The sequence below is a fragment of the Dasypus novemcinctus genome, chromosome 2 (assembly GCF_030445035.2).
Source record: "Dasypus novemcinctus isolate mDasNov1 chromosome 2, mDasNov1.1.hap2, whole genome shotgun sequence".
Taxonomy (NCBI): domain Eukaryota; kingdom Metazoa; phylum Chordata; class Mammalia; order Cingulata; family Dasypodidae; genus Dasypus; species Dasypus novemcinctus.
The window spans coordinates 61,598,881-61,617,847 of NC_080674.1; the positions used below are offsets into that span (position 1 = coordinate 61,598,881).

At 39.5% G+C, this 18,967-nt stretch overlaps 1 protein-coding gene and 1 pseudogene across 1 annotated transcript in view; one reads left to right on the forward strand and one right to left on the reverse strand.

Moving 5' to 3' along the window:
- ERCC8 (ERCC excision repair 8, CSA ubiquitin ligase complex subunit) overlaps positions 1–18,967 on the reverse strand; it is a 57,042-nt gene that overhangs the window by 37,295 nt on the left and 780 nt on the right. The window contains exon 2 of the mRNA XM_004458848.3: positions 1,959–2,054. Within this exon, the coding sequence (XP_004458905.1) occupies positions 1,959–2,054 (96 nt within the window). The remainder of the gene's footprint in view (positions 1–1,958; positions 2,055–18,967) is intronic.
- Positions 14,935–15,718, forward strand: LOC139439813 (KATNB1-like protein 1 pseudogene; annotated as a pseudogene).

Genomic DNA, 18,967 nt, shown 5'->3' on the forward strand with positions numbered 1-18,967 from the left:
TGGGGGGGAGGGTGCGGGTGGTATCAAGAATTTTTTTTTTTAAAGATTTATTTATTTATTTAATCCCCCCCACGTTGTCTGTTTTCTGTGTCTATTTGCTGCGTCTTGTTTCTTTGTCTGCTTCTGTTGTCATCAGCGATACGGGAAGTGTGGGCGGCGCCATTCCTGGGCAGGCTGCACTTTCTTTTGCACTGGGCGGCTCTCCTTACGGGGCGCACTCCTTGCGCGTGGGGCTCCCCTACGCGGGGGACACCCCTGCGTGGCAGGGCACTCCTTGCGCGCATCAGCACTGAGCATGGGCCAGCTCCACACTGGTCAAGGAGGCCCGGGGTTTGAACCGCGGACCTCCCATGTGGTAGAAGGGCACCCTAAGCACTGGGCCAAGTCCGTTTCCTAGGCATCAGGAATTGAACCCAGGACCTTGTACATGGGAAGCAAGTACTCAATCACTGAGTTACACCCACTCCCACCAAAACAGTTTATTGCAAAATAAAAGTGTTAGCAAACAATGAAATAAATAGTGATTTTTACCATGCGATACAGGGAAAAATCACTTTTGCAAGAGTCTTCAGGCTTTTTTCTATATGCTTTACAGAGAGACTCCTCAGCAAGCATTCCTCAACCATATTTTATGTACATCTAATCTATAATTTCCCACATTTTCCTCCAATACTTCCAAATGGTAACCTACAGGGTTCATGTATTTCACAGGTCACACAACTGGCCACCACACCAAATGGCTGCAGCAGTAGCAGTATTAAAAACTTTTCCCACCGGTATCCAAAACCAAAAAAATATAGCTATCCTTTGTTGCTCAAGTCTGCATATATTTTATAAGCAAGTACCCCATAGCTGTCCTTGTATGGGAAGGATTATGTTATAGCTGGTCAGGAGAAGAGAAGTAGTACTGCTGGTCATCTTTCATATTTAACTATATGTCAAAGAAAGAATTCTGTCACTGCACATGATTTTCATACACTACTAGAAGAGAACATAGCAGAAGAGGAAGTCTATCAGACCTATCCTGGCTTTCATGAATGTAAATAATAATAGTAGTAGTAGTAATACTTCATTATAAAATTAAAAATCTGTGGCAAATGCTAAACATGGCATGACAGTGGGACAGTAGGAATAAACCAGGACTGTCCCAGGCAAATTGTTTTTTTCAGTTACTTTTACACTTGGTCTATTTTTAAAAAGTGAGGGATTCTGAACTTTATTGTAAGAGCAATGTGGGGTGAGGATGAGTTTTAAGTAGGAAAATGACATGTCTGGATTTGTATACTCATAGCACTTTGGCTATTGTGTGGAGAATCAATTGAAAATAGTAAAGAGTATATGTAATAATGCCTTTGATTAAGAGCAATAGCACTGGTGCAACCATTTATGATTTATCAAGTCCTATGCTAATCATGTTATAAACATTATTTCAATTAATCGTCACAAACAACTTGCTAGATAGGTATTACTGCACCAATTGTACAGACGAGACAACTGAAAATTAAGAAAGGTTAGTTAATTTCTCAAGGTCACACAGCGGTTAACCCGGGAGGAACTCAATACAAGCCTGGCATACTTTAAACTAAATTCTCCAAAATATACTTCCGCTTTTTATATTTGCTTTCCCATTGGACTACTTGTCAGTAGCAATTACGTTTTAAAGTAACACCTAAAGACACACCTCGGCACTTAAAAGTGCTCTGTATCCAAGAGAAGTTCAATGTTTGTTGATTTAATAATAAGTATATTTATACAAAGTAGGTTGGAAGTGTTTTTATATTTGACAATGTTTGATGCTCTGTATTTGCTTGAAATAAATGTCACATTAAAAATGCGACAATTTACAAGTTTTACTAATTTTAAATTTACAAGCTTTTTACATAATTAATCTGAGGAAGTAAGATTTTATTGTATCTCACTTAGAGAAAGAAATGAGTATATAAGTATAATAAACTTACTATCTCCCTTCAACAGGTTCAATGTCAAGGGTGTTAACTCCACTGCCATGGATTCTTTCAACATCTCTGTCTTTATTTAACTCCAATCCTAAAACCCTTTAAGAAAAATACAAAAATTAACAGAGAGGAAAGAAACATAAAACTTAGTAAGAAAGAATTTAACACAAAAAATTTCTTAGTTCAATAAAATTAAATGGTACATTAATAACAAGTAATTGCTTATATCCTCTTCTATCATACATCTAAAGGTATTTACAACTTTTAAAAGACGTTACAGATATTTAAAAAATATCAACAGTGCTAACAATTATATTCAAAGAATTTCTTGTGAGGCACTATCATAAATTTTATTTGAGTTTGCTTTGTTAAGTTTTAAAAAAAAAGTTCAGAAACAAATTTTCATGAACAAAATGAAAAATTCTTGTAATGCACCCGTTATTGTTTGGCAGCAAACTTAAGACTACTGAGGACATCTAGTGGGAAAAAACTTAAATAACAGGATTTTTTAAAAATTCTCTGAAGTATTTTTCACTCTTAAGTGGAAATACAAAATGAGTATGTTCAATGCAACAAGTAAGTACATTTAAATAAATCTAATAAAATTAAGTCATATTAATTACGTTTATATAAAGACAAATGATGAACAAGTACTCTTACAAATCAAGACAAAGATTTCTGATATTTTGGAAACAATGGCCTGCAGGAGTCAAATTAAGACAGAAGGGAACTGTTTTCTCTGTTTAGCAAGGCTGTGATCCCAAGAGGTAGGGTCAATTCCTGTTGCTTAACTCTGTTGTCTCACTTCTTGGGTCCAAACACAAGAGTGCTTGGTAGAGTACGGTAACTAGAACCCAGTTTCTGGCTGGAGGGCCAAAAGGGGCAGGGCCAGGTATCCAAGTATAGGGGAGATCACACAGAGGGAGAAGGAGAAGCTCAGGAAAGGAACCCAATAAAGTTCTTATTAACACCAAGATTCATCCCTGACTGGAACATGTATGAATCTAACCCCAAATAGCATACAAAAGATTTTGAGAACCAAACTAACAGACTACCTACCACCTAATCACAGATTAACCACCTACTAGTGCACATCCAGAACAGATTGAAAAGCCTTTGAAAACTGAACAGAAATTGGAACTACAGTCCATAGAAGAAGGTAGGAACTTGCAGTAAGCTTGCCAATTGCCTATTAAAACAAAAATGTAGGCATTTTTGAATAGGATTGAAGAGGAGACCCACTATCGCATAACAGAATATTCAAATTGTTCAGGATACAGTAAAAAATTACTCAACATACAAAAAACTATAAACATTTCAACTTGCATGGGAAAAGACAATCAACAGATGCCAAAGCCAAGATGACACAGATGTTGGAAATATCTGACAGACTTTAAAGCATCCATTATAAAAATGTCTGAGCAAGCAATTGTGAACACATTGAAACAGATGTTAAAACAGAAAGCATCAGCAATGATGCAGAAGATATAAATAAGAACCAAATGGAAATTTCAGAACCGAAAAATGTAATAAACAAAATTATATGGATGGACCTAACCGATGACAGAGGAAAGAGTCAGTGAACTTGCAGACAGAGCACTGGAACAATAAAACTAGCATTTGTGTCACTGAAATCCCAGAAGGAGAGAAGAAATAGACGATGCTGAAAAAATACTGGAAAAAAAAATGGCCGTAAATGTCCTAAGTTTGCAGAAAGACATAAATTTACAAATTCAAAAAAAACAGAATGAACCCTAACCATGATAAACCCAAAGAAATCCATGCTCAAACACATCATAATCAAACTTCTGAAACTAAATCAGAGAAAAAAATCTTCAAAGAATCCAGAGAAAAATGATGCTGTTCCTATAGGGAAAAAACAAAAAGAGCCAAATGACTGCAGATTCCTTTCTAGAAACCACGGCAGATGAAGGAAAAAACATAATATTTTTTAAGTGCTGAAAGGAAAGAATTGTCAACTGAGGAATTCAGCAAAAATATCCTTCAAGAATGAGGTGGAAATAAGGATATTCTAAGATGAAGGAAAACTGAGAGAATTCCTAGCCACAGCACCTCTGTAAAAATTGCTAAACAAAGTTCTTCAGTAGGAAGGGAAATGATCCAAGAAGGAATCCTGGGATATAAGGAATGAGTAGAGGGCAAAAGAAATGGCTAATATCTGGGTAAATAAAATAGGCTGTTTGTCTTAGTTTGCCAGGACCGCTATATGACATACACACAATGGAATGACTTAAACAATAGAAATTTATTGCTCACAGCTTTGGAAGCCAGAGGTCCAAACTAAGGTTGTCAGCAAGGCAATGTTTTCTTGAATGTTTGTAGGGAAGTAGATGTGGCTCAAGTGATTAAACTCCCACCTACCACACGGGAGGTCCGGGTTCAGTTACCAGTGCCTCCTAAAGATGACAAGTAAGAAAACGAGCTGATACAATGCACTGGTGCGGCGAGCTAATGCAACAAGATGATGCAACAAGAGACACATGGAGGAAAACATAATAAGAGGCACAAGAAAGCAGGGAGCCGAGGTGGCTCAAGCAATTAGGCACTTCCCTCCCACAGGGGATGTCTCAGCTTTGGTTCCCAGTACCTCCTAAAGAAAGAAGGCCAGCATACAACAAATGGACACAGCAAATGCAAACAACAAGGGGCCTGGGAGAAATAAATAAAATAAATCTTTATTAAAAAAAAAAGAAAGTGTAACATTCTAGTGATGGCAGCAACCCTCCCCTTCCATCACACGGCAATCTTTCTGGCTTTTCCTATTTGTGGCTTCTATTGATTATGTCTGAATCTACTCTGCTTAATACTCTAGTCATATGGATTAATGGATTCTGGCCCACCCTCATTCACTTTGGCCTCATCTAGAGAGAATATCAAAGATCCTACTCACAAGTGAGTCCACACCCACAGGACTACAGGTTAGGATTTGAACATGTTTTTGTGGGGGACATAATTCAACCCATCTCCTTTCCTCTTGAGCTCCTGAAAATATTTTTGATGACTGAAAATGAAAATTCTAATATTATCTATTGGAGTTTATAATGTATGTAAATGTAACTTATAAGACACGTATAGCTTAAAGGGTAGAAGGTAAAGGGTGTTACGGTTTCTAATATGTCAACTGAAGTAGTGAAATACTGACTCTAACTAGACAGTGAAAAGTTAAGTATGGGTTTTATAATTCCTAGGTCAATTCACTAAAAGAAATTTATACACAAATATAGTCAAAGTCACTATAGATAACTTAAAATGGAAAACATGTTCAAATAACCCCCAAAAAGCAGAAAAGGGGAAACAAAGGATGTGGAGCAACTGGCACTTTCATCCCTGCTGGTGTAATGTAAAATGGTAAAATCCTTTTGGAAAAAACTGTCAGTTTCTTAAAAAGTAAACATATACCTAGATATTTCACTGCTCAAAGAAAAATAAAAGTTTATGTCCACACAAAGATTTGTAAATGAGTATTTATAGCAGCTCTAAATGTCATAGCCCAAAACTGGAAACAACCTGACTGCTCATCAGTGAGAGAACGGATAAACAAATTGTAGTGTATTCACAATGGAATACTCAACAATGAAAAGGAAATGATGCATGCCACAACACAGAGAAGACTTAAAATAATTATGCTGAATGAAAGAAGCCAGACAAAAAACTATTAGATTTATATCAAATTCTGGAATAAGCAAATTAATATACAGTTACAGAAAGCAGATCAGTAGTTTCCTGAATTAGGAGAGTGAAGGCAGGAAGGGATGGGGAGATTACAAAGGGCATGAGGTAACACTTGAGGTTATGGATACGTTTGTTATCTTGATTATGGCGATAGTAACATAAATGTACACATAGGTCAGTTCATCAAATTGTATACTCTTAATGTAGTTTATTATATGACAATTATACCTCAATGAAGTTGTAAAAAAAAAGATGGGCCTGAATTGTGAACACTGCGTATCAGTTATTTATGATTTTGCCCTTAATCACTGACAGGTTTTTGGAGAGTACAAGGAAGGACCTGGGGAAAATAGAACTGTATAGTTTAGTAAGCAAAAACATCTCTTATTGAGGGGAATCTTTAATTCAACAGGCAGTTATTATTTTGCATGGTTTTGATATTCATGAATTTCAGTTATAACCTTTTAAATAACTGGACCCCCAACAAAATGGTTCAAATTTCAGAATATGACAGTATATTAACTGTCAAGTCATAAAGCACACACTTTGCTATGAGCTTTCCAGTCCACAATTCACTACATATATAACATAGGTATCCTGATCAGTAAACAATTTGCATCATTTCTTTCAAAGTCTGTAAGTGACTGGTCACTTATGCATCTATTATTCAGTTCACACAGAGACTCAAGAATGTGGTTTTGCTATGTCTTTGTGTCCCTGAGATAAACCTACATGATATCCAAAAGAAGGCATCGGAATCGGCTAACAAAGATGCAGTAAACCAAAAAAAAAAAAAAAAAAAAAAAAAAAAGGAAAGTAATAATGCTGGAAGTGAAACTACTGAAAATGGAGTAACAGAAGAAACAGCTGATTGTGAGAATGTTGACACTGCTGTCATTTGAGACACTCAAGATATGGAGACCAAGGAACTTAACAAAGGTAAACTTACTGACATAATTCAGGAAAAGCAGTTGTGGTGAAAAGAATGAAGATGACCCAGAGGAAGTGACGCTGGCAAAAAATTTCACATTAAAGGAACTCTTGGAGATTATTTCATGACATTGAAAGCTCAAGGGATACAATGTTGGAATCTGATCTAAAACTCAGAAAATAATATGACAATTTGATATGGCATAGAGAAGATGCTCATCTTGTAAGTTACACAATGAGTAGAAGACAAGTACTCAAATTACTTTCGAAGTTTTTTCACAAAGAAGTAAAACACTTTAGTTCTCAATGTTTCTAATGTTTCAAATTACAGTATGGAGACTTCCAGAAGGATGGCGGACTAGAAAGCCATGAGACACCATCCTCTCCAGAAGAAGAGCTAGAGGACAGGCTGAAACAGCCTAGAAAAAGATTTTCTAGGGTTTAGGACACCAGGCAAAGGCTGAACATCACCCAAAGGAGAGAGGAACAAAGGAGGGAAATCGTGATGACACAACTGTGAGCTGAAACCAGCGGCTGCTGCTGTTGGCACCATTCCCCACACTAAAGACACTTTAGAATTCTAGGGCCTCTGGGCCTGCCACTACAGAAAAAGGGGGCTCCAGGATTTTACCACCTGAGGAAAGGGACACAGCCTAAGGCTGACTCAGCTTATGACTCATATATTTGGATTGCTGTGTCCCAGGAGTCTTTCCGGGCCAGGAGGGGCGTAGTCATTGTTTGCCTCAGCAGACTGCAAGGGGCTAAAGATATACATCCTTCCTAATCTCCTCCTCTACAAACAGGGACTGATTGTGGAGGGTTCAGAGGGGAGCGGAAATATTTCCAACAGGGAAAAGGGAGGGGGCTGTGAGAGAAGGCTGAAGAACTGTCTCAGAGAAAGTTTGAATTACAAGGCTCATAGGCTCCAGGCAGGAAGCTCTATCACTTTGATACTGTCTGTGTTGCAACAAATAACCTCCCACCAGGCATTGAACTGAGAACTGCCAAACAGCACCATCCGCTGGCAGACCAAAGAAATGCAGTCAAGAAAATTAATTAGGAGAGAACCAGCAAGATGGCGGCAGACTAAGGAGCTCCTAGAGTTAACTCCTGGTACAGGGCAGTTAGCAAACACCCAGAGCTCTCTGGAGCTAGCTGAAGCACCTGTTTGGGCGCTCCAGGAGGCCAAAAGAGCATCCTGCAACATCTCTGAAGGAACAGAAGGAGGAGACTGCCCATCTGCAGAGAAGACTCATAAGTAGAGTGCTCCACACCCCAGAGGCCGATACCCATCCTCCACTGGAGGCACAAGCCACCTCAGAAGCTGTTCCGTGGATGGAATTGAAAGCTCCACTTCCCAAAAACGGGGGAGGAAGAGATGTTTGGGCACCAATTTCAGCTACTGATGAGTAAATTCAGCGGGCTAAAGTATAATCCTGAGAACAGCTAAAGTTTGAGCCTGTCCAAGTCAGAAAGAGGTTGGGAGCTGCCTTCTTAACTCCGCTCCTGGCAAGAGGGCAAGCAGGGTGGACTGAAAATCACAGTACTATTAGGGACCAGCTTCTTTCCATCCAGGTCAGTTTGCAGCTCTAGCCTAGGTTCTAGAGCCACCTCCAGCAGGGAGGAAGTGGTGGAGACCTGTGCCAGCTTCTCTGGGAAATTACTGGCCATGCCATGGAGGCCAATGATTATCCCACTCTGGCGGCACGAGCTGTCCCAGGACCTATTCTGTGAGTGGAATAAGAAGCTCCATTTCCCAAAAATAGGGGAGGAAGAGATGGCTGCCGATTTTGGCTAATGATTGGTAGGCTAGGTTGGCTAAGACATAACACTGGGAACAGCTTGGGTGTGAATCAGCCCAAATTGGAAAGGTGTCAGTGGCTGCCATTTTGACTCCGCCCCCAACCTGAGGGGAAGCTGGGCTGACTGAGAATCACAGTGATGATAGGAACTGGTTTCTTTCACCCAGATTGGCCTGCAGCACCAGCCTAGGCTTCAGCCCTGCCTCTGGCAGGGAGGAGGCTGGCGGGCCCTGCACCAGCCTATGCAGGTAACTGCAGGTAACTTTGGCTGGCACGGACTGAATAATCCCAAGTCTACCGGGGCAACTGTGGTCATGTTGGACTCCCACTGCATAGATTGCTGCCCACGCCTGCAGTTCCACCCATACCCCAGGCAGGATAGAAAGAGGTGTGAAGTTTCATCAGTCTCTCTGGGCAACTACAGTCTAGGCCTGCATGACTTGGATTATTCCACACAGCTGTGACTCTGTCCCTACCCCTGGAAAAGGAGAAAGTTGGAAGAAGCTTCACTTCACTGGTCCCTGGAACAATGACGGCAGCTTGAGCCTCCACAGCATCAAATACATGTTCAGGTCCTAATGAAAACCAGCTACGCATAAAGAGCAGGAAGCCCTAAACTAAACAGAAAACAGTACCCAGAAGAAATACTGTAGTAAGCCAGATGCCAAGACACCAACAAAAATTATAATCCACACCAAGAAACAGGAAACTATGGTCCAGTTACAGGAACAAGATAAACCTCCGAATGACATAAAGGAGTTGAAACAACAAATCACAGATGTTTAAACAAATCTCCTTAATAAATTCAATGAGATGGCTAAAGAGATTAAGGATATTAAGAAGATACTAGATGAGCACAAAGAAGAATTTGAAAGCATACATAGAAAAATAGCAGTTTTTATGGGAATGAAAGGTGCAATCAATGAAATTAAAAAAACACTGGAATCATATAATAGATTTGAGGAGGCAGAAGGATTGGTGAACTTGAAGAAATGGCCTCTGGAAGTGAACATACAAAAGAACAGATGAAGAATGGAAAAAGTTGAACAAGGTCTCAGGGAACTAAATGACAGCAAAAGGCACACAAACATATGTCATGGGTGTCCCAGAAGGAGAAGAGAAGGGAAAAGGGGCAGAAGGAATATTTGAAGAGTTAATGGTAGAAAATTTCCTAACCCTACTGAAGGATATAGATACCATGTCCAAGAAGCACAATGTACATCCATCTGAAAAAATCTGAATAGATCAACTCCAAGACACATACTCATCAGAATGGCAAATGGCAAAGACAAAGAGAGAATTCTGAAAACAGCAAAAGAAAAGCCATTTATAACATACAAAGGATACCCAATAAGATTAAGTGCTAGTTTCTCACCAGAAATCATGGAGGCAAGAAGACAGTGGTCTGATATATTTAAGATACTACAGGAGAAAAAATTCTAGCCAAGAATCTTATATCCAGCAAGACTGTCTTTCAAAAATGAGGGTGAGATTAGAATATTCATAGATAAACAGAAACTGAGAGAATTTCTAAGCAAGAGACCAGATTTTCAGGAAATTATAAAGGGGCTTTAGCTAAGGTAATTGGGCTAGAAATTAAAATAAATAATCATGATGTTTATGGAAGAAGCAAAAGCTGAAAAGCCTGAAAAGACAGGAGAGAGAACCTGGAATAGAGTTTAGAAATGAAGATTATATTAAAGTAACTAAAAGTGTTAAAAGAGTGGTGAAAATAAAATATGACAGAATCCAAATAGTCAGGAATAAACTTAACCAATGATGGTTTCAGCTTACATGGTCATTTTTAAAGACCTGCACTGCTCTCTCCAAGCCAAACTCAATAAATAAACGCATAACCTTCCCCCCAGCATGGGAAATGACTCCTGGAGATTAGCCTACCTGGCACAGTGGGATTATTACCAAGCACCACCTAGCAACGCAACTGAAAAAAGACCTTGACCAAAAGGGACAAATGAGTTTATATGACAAAGAGATTTCAAACTGAGTCAGGAGGTCATTCCACTGGTTACACTTATGCACATCTTAGGATCTATTGACTGCCAAAGTAAATATTGCCTCAAATAGCAGAGACACCCAGACACTATAGGCAGTGCAGATGGCTCAGGAGTTTGGTGCCCTACCAGTGGGCCCTACTTGGGAATTACGCTCCTCAGTGTGACAGAACTGGATTCAGTTGTGGTTTCCCTAAACATGGCTCTTCTACATTTTCTATTTCAATTTAGAGTTAGTGCTAGACTTGATAGGTATATGCCCAAGATGGTTATATCTTTGGGCTGTCCATGTCCCAACTGGGCCCTGAATCTCAACAGAGTTGTAACACCCACTTTCCAGCTCATTGGATTCACCCAGGACAACTAACAAGGAGATGATGATGGACAAAGACCATCCCAAGCAACAGAGCGTGCCTGCAACTGCAAGCAAGATAGTCCCTTCCACCTGCTCCATGGGATCTAAGCCCCTTCTTAATTAGAGGTGGAATGGACTTCATCATTCCAGAATCCTCAGGATTGAGGAATGAACGATGGATTAGAGTAGACTTACTGATATTCTACTATAGACTTTTTGTGATTCTAGCAATGGAAGAACTTTTACCATTGGTGTGGAGGCAGTGGCCACTGAAGGTACTGAGGGGAGGGAGAGAGAAAACCAGGTGTAAACATTTTCGGAATTTGGGATTGTCCTGAACGACAATGCAATGACAGATTCAAGCCATTACATATCTTGTCATAACTTACAAAATTGTGTGGGAGAGTGTAAACTACAATGTAAACTATAATCCATGCCTAGTAGTAATGCTCCAAAATGTACTCACCAACTGTAACATGTACTACTCTAATGAAGGATGTTGTTAAAGTGGGAAAATGTGGGAGGGGTTGGGAGTGGGACATATGGGAACCCCCTATATTCTTTTATGTAAAACTTATGTAATCTAAGTATCTTTAAAAATAAAATAAAAATGCAATAGAAAGAAAAAATAAAGACCTGCACTGCTATGCAAAGAGCCTGAATATTCATTTGCCAATTGTCTGAAGTAGACCTAGTCTGCTAATTAGAGTGCCATATCATTTTTCTGTTACAAACTACACCCATATTATGTAAATTCTATGATTTTCAGAATTTTAAAAATTGTTTTTAATTAATTTCAGTTGAGTGAAGAAAACTTAAAAGATATAAGCAAAGCAAATGGATGTGGAATCCTTATCAAGCAGTTGTTCTCATTCTTGACTACAAACTATAATAATTCACAGTGCTTTAAAAAACAAGTCCTGGTGCCCCAGAATCTATACGGTTGCAACATTGGCATGAACATTTTTTACAAATAACTAGGTAATTTCAATATTCTGTCAAAGTTGGGAACCTCTGTTATATATTTTCACATTTTCTCCCCAATCTTTATAATTGTTGTATCGGTCATACTTAAACGCATTTTTAAGCCATTTTTTTTGGATTGAGGGTTTGAAAAGCATACCATTTAGTTGTTATTTTTTTAATTTATTAAAGAAGATGTGGGTTTACAGTACCATCATGCTTAAAATATAGGACTCCTGTATTCTGCACTATTATTAACATCTTGTATTGGTGTCGACCATTTGTTACAACTGGTGAAAGCATATTTTGAGAATTGTACTATTAACTACAGTCCATGGTTTACCTTAGAATCACTGTGCAGTGCAGTTCTATGGATCTGATTTTTTAATTTCCACTCTATTACCATATATACAACCTAACATTTTTCTTTTTAATCACATTCAGATATATATATTTCAGTACTGTTAATTACTTCACAATGTTGTGCTGCCATCACCACTATTCATTACCAAAATACTTCCATCGTTTCAAACAGGAACTCTGAACATTGAAAAAAAAAGATCTGGGAAGTAGATATGGCTCAAGCAATTGGGCTCCCGTCTACCATATAGGAGGTCCAGGGTTCAATGCCCAGGGCTTCCTGGTGAAGGCAAGCTGGCCCATGTGGAATGCTGGCCTGCACAGGAGTGCTGCCCCACGTAGGAGTGCTGCCCCATGCAGAGAGCTGGTGCAGCAAGGTGATGCAACAAAAAGAGACACAGAGGAGAGACAAAAAGAGATGCAAAAGATCAGGGAGCTGAGGTGTCACAAGAGAATGATAGCCTCTGTCCCACTCCGAAGGATCCCAGGATCGGTTCCTGGAGCTGCCTAATGAGAATATAAGCAGACACAGAAGAACACACAGCTAGGCTGCAGGCTTGGCCCAGTGGTTAGGGTGTCCGTCTACCACACGGTTGGTCCGCGGTTCAAACCCCGGGCCCCCTTGACCCATGTGGAGCTGGCCCATGTGCAGTGCTGATGCACGCAAGGAGTGGCGTGCCACACAGGGGTGTCCCCCGCATAGGGGAGCCCCACGTGCAAGGAGTGTGCCCCGTAAGGAGAGCCGCCCAGCGCGAAAGAAAGTGCAGCCTGCCCAGGAATGGTGCCGCACACAGGAAGAGCTGACACAACAAGATGATGCAACAAAAAGAAATACAGATTCCCGTGCCGCTGACAACAGAAGCAGACAAAAGAAGACGCAGCAAACAGACACAGAGAACAGACTACCGGGGTGGGGGGGAAGGTGAGAGAAATAAATAAATAAATAAATCTTAAAAAAAAAAAAAGAACACACAGCAAAGGGACACAGAGCAGACAAGGGGGGGGAGGGGAATAAATAAATAAATCTTGAAAAAAAAAGATTTACCTTATTTTTTTTATACTCCCTTCCCCCAGTGGTTTTCTCATTTGTCTGCTCATTGTTTGCTCAACTTCTCCAGGAGGCACTGGGAACCAAACCTGGGACTGCTCATATGGTGGCAAGTACCCAACTGGTTAAGCCACATCTGCTTCCTGAAACTCTAGACATTTTAAGCATTAATTCCCTATTTCCTATCCATACTCTGCCCTCAGCTAACCTATACTCTAGATTCTGACTCTATGAGTTTGCTTATTCTAAGTATTTCAGATTAGTGAGATCTTACATTTGCCCTTTGGTATCTGGTTTATTTCACTCAATATGATGTCCTCAAGGCTCATCTTGTCACATGCATCAAAACGTCATTCTATTTTGCAGCTGAATAATATTCTATTATATATATATAGCACATCCCTCCACCCACCCCCCACCAAGATGGTTCTCTCGTCTGTCTGCTCATTGTTCTTTTGCTTGTTGTCTGCTAGTTTCTTCTTTCGAAGGCACGGAGAACACTACACATGTATTATTTCATTTAATCTTTTCACAATATACCTTACAAGAAGGGATAATATTTTTATATCTTTTATATATGAGAAGACTGAGGTTCAAAAAGGTTAAGCCACTTGCCAAATATCATACAGCTAATAAGTGGCTGGGCTGGGATTTGAACCCAGATCTTTCAGTCTCAGAGTAACACTACCAAATAACATAGGTAAAACTCCTAGCAGCCATCACCATTTACTGTTATACTATAAATATAATTGTTACATGGAATCGGTTGAAGAAATTCTGCCTGTCTCTGTTTTCAATCTCAGCTGAGAAACCAAGAACTGAGCTGATTCAAGAAAGGGAAGAAGTCCAGCTGTGCTACATAGGGGCAGAAATGGGGTGGGTGCAAAGCTTGGACATTGCTTCTCTAAAATCTTGGCAGTGTTAGGTCATTGACTGAGGGTCTGGAACAGCCTCTAACTCCTGACTGGGAGGTATAACTCCTACTGGAGAGGCCTGGGGACCTTGCAAATGGATTCATGGTGTCCCTGCTCATCTATTCCAGAACACCAGTCCCTGTATCCCATCACAGGGCCCATTCTGGAACCTTTCAGTATACTGAGATATAGAAACCCTTCAACTCCTGACCTGGGCCTCTGCTGTTATTTGCAGATGGGTGAGGGTGATTACTGAGGCGGTCCATTTAGTCTTTTTTTTTTTTTTTTTAAAGATTTTATTTATTTCCCCCTCCTTCCCTGCTGTTTTTGCTGTCTGTGTTGTCTTCTCTTCTCATTTTCTCTCCTCTAAGATTCACTGGGATTTGATCCTGGAGACCTCTGATTGGGAGAGAGGTTCCCTGTCAATTGCACCACCTCAGTTCCTGGTTTCTGCAGTCCTTTACCTTGACTCTCTTTGTCTCTCTTTTGATGTATCATCATCTTGCTGCATAACTTGCTTGTGCGGGATATTGGCTCACCACGTGGGGATTCGCACGGGCACTCATGTGGGCACTGGCTCACCACGTGGCCACTTACATGGGCACTGGATTGCCACATGGGCACGCTTTCTCTTCTTCTTTTTCACCAGGAGGCCCCAGGGATCGAACCCAGGACCTCCCATATGGTAAGTGGAAGCTCTATCAGTTGAGTCACATCCGCTTCCCAATTTAGTCTTTCTAACAGCAACTTGCTCGAGGGCAGGTATCCCAGCGAGCTGTGTATGCACCGAGTGCGGCCTGGCTGGGGATCCAAAGGACTCTCTAGGCTGTCAGTGCAGTTCCTAATCAGAAGGGCTAAGATGAGGCACTGCCGTATCATGAGGTGCCGGTATTTAAGAGATTATGGCATCTGAAACCCACAGTGTTTAAAAATGGAAATTTTGTTATAAAATTGAGGATCGTTCCTTTGATCTTCCTAGAAAAAGGATCTCTAATTTCATTAATAAGAACATGAAGGAGATTAAGAAAGCTCCAAAAGAGTCGGCTGCTTACATAAATACAACAATTGGACAAGCTGTGAAAAGCACAGATAAACTACATAAGGTGATCTATCACAGAAAGAAAGCTCAACGTCCTTCTCCAAATCCTTGTTACAGAAGAAAACAGTCACTGAGAAGTAGAGGCTGTGACTTGGCAAATAAAGAAAATGAAGTGGCATGTGCTGGCCACCTGCCTGAAAAATTACACCATGACAGTCATACATATTTGATTAACTCCAGTGATTCTGGTTCTTCACAGACAAAGAAAAAAATACTGTGGGTTTTTTCCTGAGGTTTCTCAGGACCATGAAACAAAGGTATAAGTTTTGTTTAGCTGGAATATGATATTGAATATAGCTTTAACTTTCTGGAGGAGAAGTGTAAGTGAACTTGCAGCCTATCTGGTAAGGACAGAAGATCCTGGGGCTGCAGTGGATTGCCTTCCTGTGCTCACTAATAGTTTACAGGAAGGAAAACAATACATCTCACTTAGCCACTGTGTAGACTTGTTGCCTTTACTCAAATCACTACTTAAAAGCAAATTTGAAGAATATGTAATAGTTGGTTTAAATGGGCTTCAAACAGTCATAAAAAGGTGGTGGTCAGAACTATCATCCAAAACAGAAATTATAAATGATGGGCTGTAGATGGTTATTCATTACAATTGCATTGAAAGATTTCATCTACTAAAGGAGCGCTTGGTTATTCAAAGTATCCCTAACCTGGGGAGCAGACACGGCTCAAGCCACCCACACAGGAGTCCGGGGTTCAGTTCCCAGTGCCTCCTAAAGAAGAAGAACAAGACATCAAGCTGGCTCAGTGGGCCAGTATGAAGAGATGACATGATGAGGAGATTCAAAGAGGAGACACAATAAGCAGGGGAGCAGATGTGGCTCAAGTGATTGTGTGTCTCCCTCCTGGGTTCAGTTCCGAGTGCCTCCTAAGAGAAGACGAGCAGACATGGAAAGCACACAACAAAAGACACAGAGAGTAGACAGTGAGCACAAATAATGAGAGGAGAAGAAATAAATAAATCAATCTTAAAAAAAAAATCCCTAGATTATCTGTTTTCAAAAAAAAAAAGCCTCTTCTGAGAACTGTGAAAGAAATCAAAATCATTTTTTTCTTTTAAAAAGCTACATAAGGAAACCACTAATGAAACCCTAACCATCTAACTTTACATTGAAGTGGACTCTGAGAGGCCAAATTTTTCAGACCATAGTGATTTAAAAGATTATTGATATAAAACTTCCAAAAATATTAGACTTAACTGTAAGGGGGAAAAGTAATGCTGCTTTTTAAAAAATTATATTTTCAATGTAACTAAAGATAAGGTAACAGGCAAGTTTTTCATTTTCTAATGTTTACTTTGCTGGTCATAATGGAAGAAGTATAGTACTTGGCAGAAAGAAGCCACATTAGGAGACAATTTTTGATACACATAAATTTTGCTTGAGTTCTTGCAACCACTGCTGTAAAAACCTCTGCATATGCCTATATGCTATAACATATTAGAATGGATGGCTGAAATGCAAAGAAATTACTGTCAATTCTGTATTAACTGGGTTAGGGAGAGAGGAACAGCAGGAGATGCAACCTTACAACCCTAATCATGTTTAAAACTAATCAAAATGTAGTAAAAAACAGATTTAATGCTAACTTAGTTAGAATTACACACAGGTTTTAGACACACCATTCTAAAAGCATAATTCTGAAATGTAAAAATAATACAATGTTTTAGGACATAAAACATCACATAGATTGTTGCTCTAAATAGCAAAAATATTACTTCCATCAATTAAAATTATTTATTATTTTTGTCTGTTTCACAGTTTTGGTAGGCAGCCTGAAGAATGATTCCCAGTGATCTCCACTTCTTGGTATCCATGTCTTCGGGTAATCCCTTGCCCTTGAGTGAGAGCTGGACCTAGTGACTCACTTCTAAGGAATAGAATACAACAAAAGATGAGATGTCACTTATGACATTAAGTTACAAAACTTTCTTGCCCTCTCTTGCGCTTGCTGTGATGGAAGCCAGTTGTCATTTTGTGATCTGCCCTACAGAGAAGCCCGTGTGGCAAGGAACTAAGGATGCTTCCAGCAAATGCCAGAGGGGAACTGAATCCTGCCTAAAACCACTAAAGTGAGCTAGGCAGTAGATCCTTTCCCTTGGAAACCTTGAAATCAAGGCAGCCCCAGCTAAGACCTAGATTACAGTCTTGTGAAAGACTCTTGGCCAGAGGACCCAGCTAAGACACACCTGAATTCCTGATCCTTGCACCCTGTGAGATAATAAATCTTTGTTTGATAACAAATATAGTAGCTAAGTTTTTTGGCATATTAGAAAGAACCATATTATCAGTTAGTCAACAAGTAAACTGTTCTCTTTGCTTTTCTCCCTTTCAATTTAAAAATTCTTTAAAAAGTCATTATTGTTGGTGGTTCCTAATTCCTTGTGTTTGTTATTCCTCAACACATTGAAATCTTATTTTTAGCCTCACTGGTCTTCTGAAACTGCTCTTGCCAAGAGCATTAGTAATCACTTGTTGGTTAAATGAAATTTTCATTCCTTCCTAATGCCTCATATTTCTTGAAGGTACGACATTCATTTAACATTTACTAAACTTATACAATGTGTCACATTCTCTTTTAGGAATTGAGAATATAGGTCCCTTTTATCATAGGGTTAAGAAGACAATAGACTATAGGAAAATATGTACTAAATTTCAGTAGTAATAAATCCTATGAAGAAAATAAAGTGGTGAGGAGATAAGAACTACTGAGAGCAAGGCAAGGGGATAGGAGGAAACTTTTGACACAGTTCATGGCTCTCTTCTAAAATACCATCTTCTCTCAGTATCCATGACAACTCATCCCCTTGATTTTCCTTCTACCCTTCTGGTTACTTCTTTTCAGTTCATTTATAGTCTCTTCTGCCTAACTGTAAATGTTTCTCAGGTTTTTGCCAATGAACTGTTTCTCGTCTAATTCTAAAAATAGCATCTGGGTGATCTCACCTTCTCACCATGACTTCACGTAGAATCTTATAGTACAGATGTCTAAATTTCTTCTAAGCATCAAACTCATATACACAACTGTATCCTGCACTCTCCAACTGAGTATCTTCAGAAGTTCCTCAAAAAATCAATATGGGTAAAATTAAAGTCATCATATTTCCTCCTACAAAACTTGTTTCTTCTTTGGAAAACACTGTATCAGAGAACATTATCATCATTTATCCTGCTTTACAAGTGACAATTCTGGGAATCATTGCTGATTACTCCCTTTTTGTCAATCACTATATCCAATCAATTTCCACGGCCAACTGATTATGTTTCTTAAATATATATATTTTTCAAATCTCTCCACTCTCTTCATCCTAACTGCTATCTTTCTTGGTCAAGATTCTATCAACTATCTCCTGTCAACTGCTACAACAACTGCCTAAGATCCCTCAGTCTTGCTGTCAAATTCAATCCATGAAGCCAGCAAAATTCATTAGTTGTCACCTTATTCTTATCATATTTCTTGAACAAGCACAAAAGGCTCTTCCTCATCTAGTCGTTGCCTACTTTTCCAGCCTCATCCCTTGCCAATTGTCCCTGTTAGGCACCCTCCCTTCCTCAACTCTCTGCTCTAGTCATGCTGACCTTTGTTCAATACCTGGCCTATTGAATTATGTCCCCCACAAAGATATGTTCAAGTCTTAGCTTTCCTCTGGTGCGAACCCATTTGTAAATATCTCCGAGATGTTACCATTAAAGTGTGCACTCATTTGTGGATAGAATCTTCAAAGATTTAGATGAGGCTAAAATGAATCAAGGTGGACCTTAATCTACATGGCTGCAGTCCTTATAAACAAAGGATTTTGGATATGGAAGAACCTGCCAGAAGTC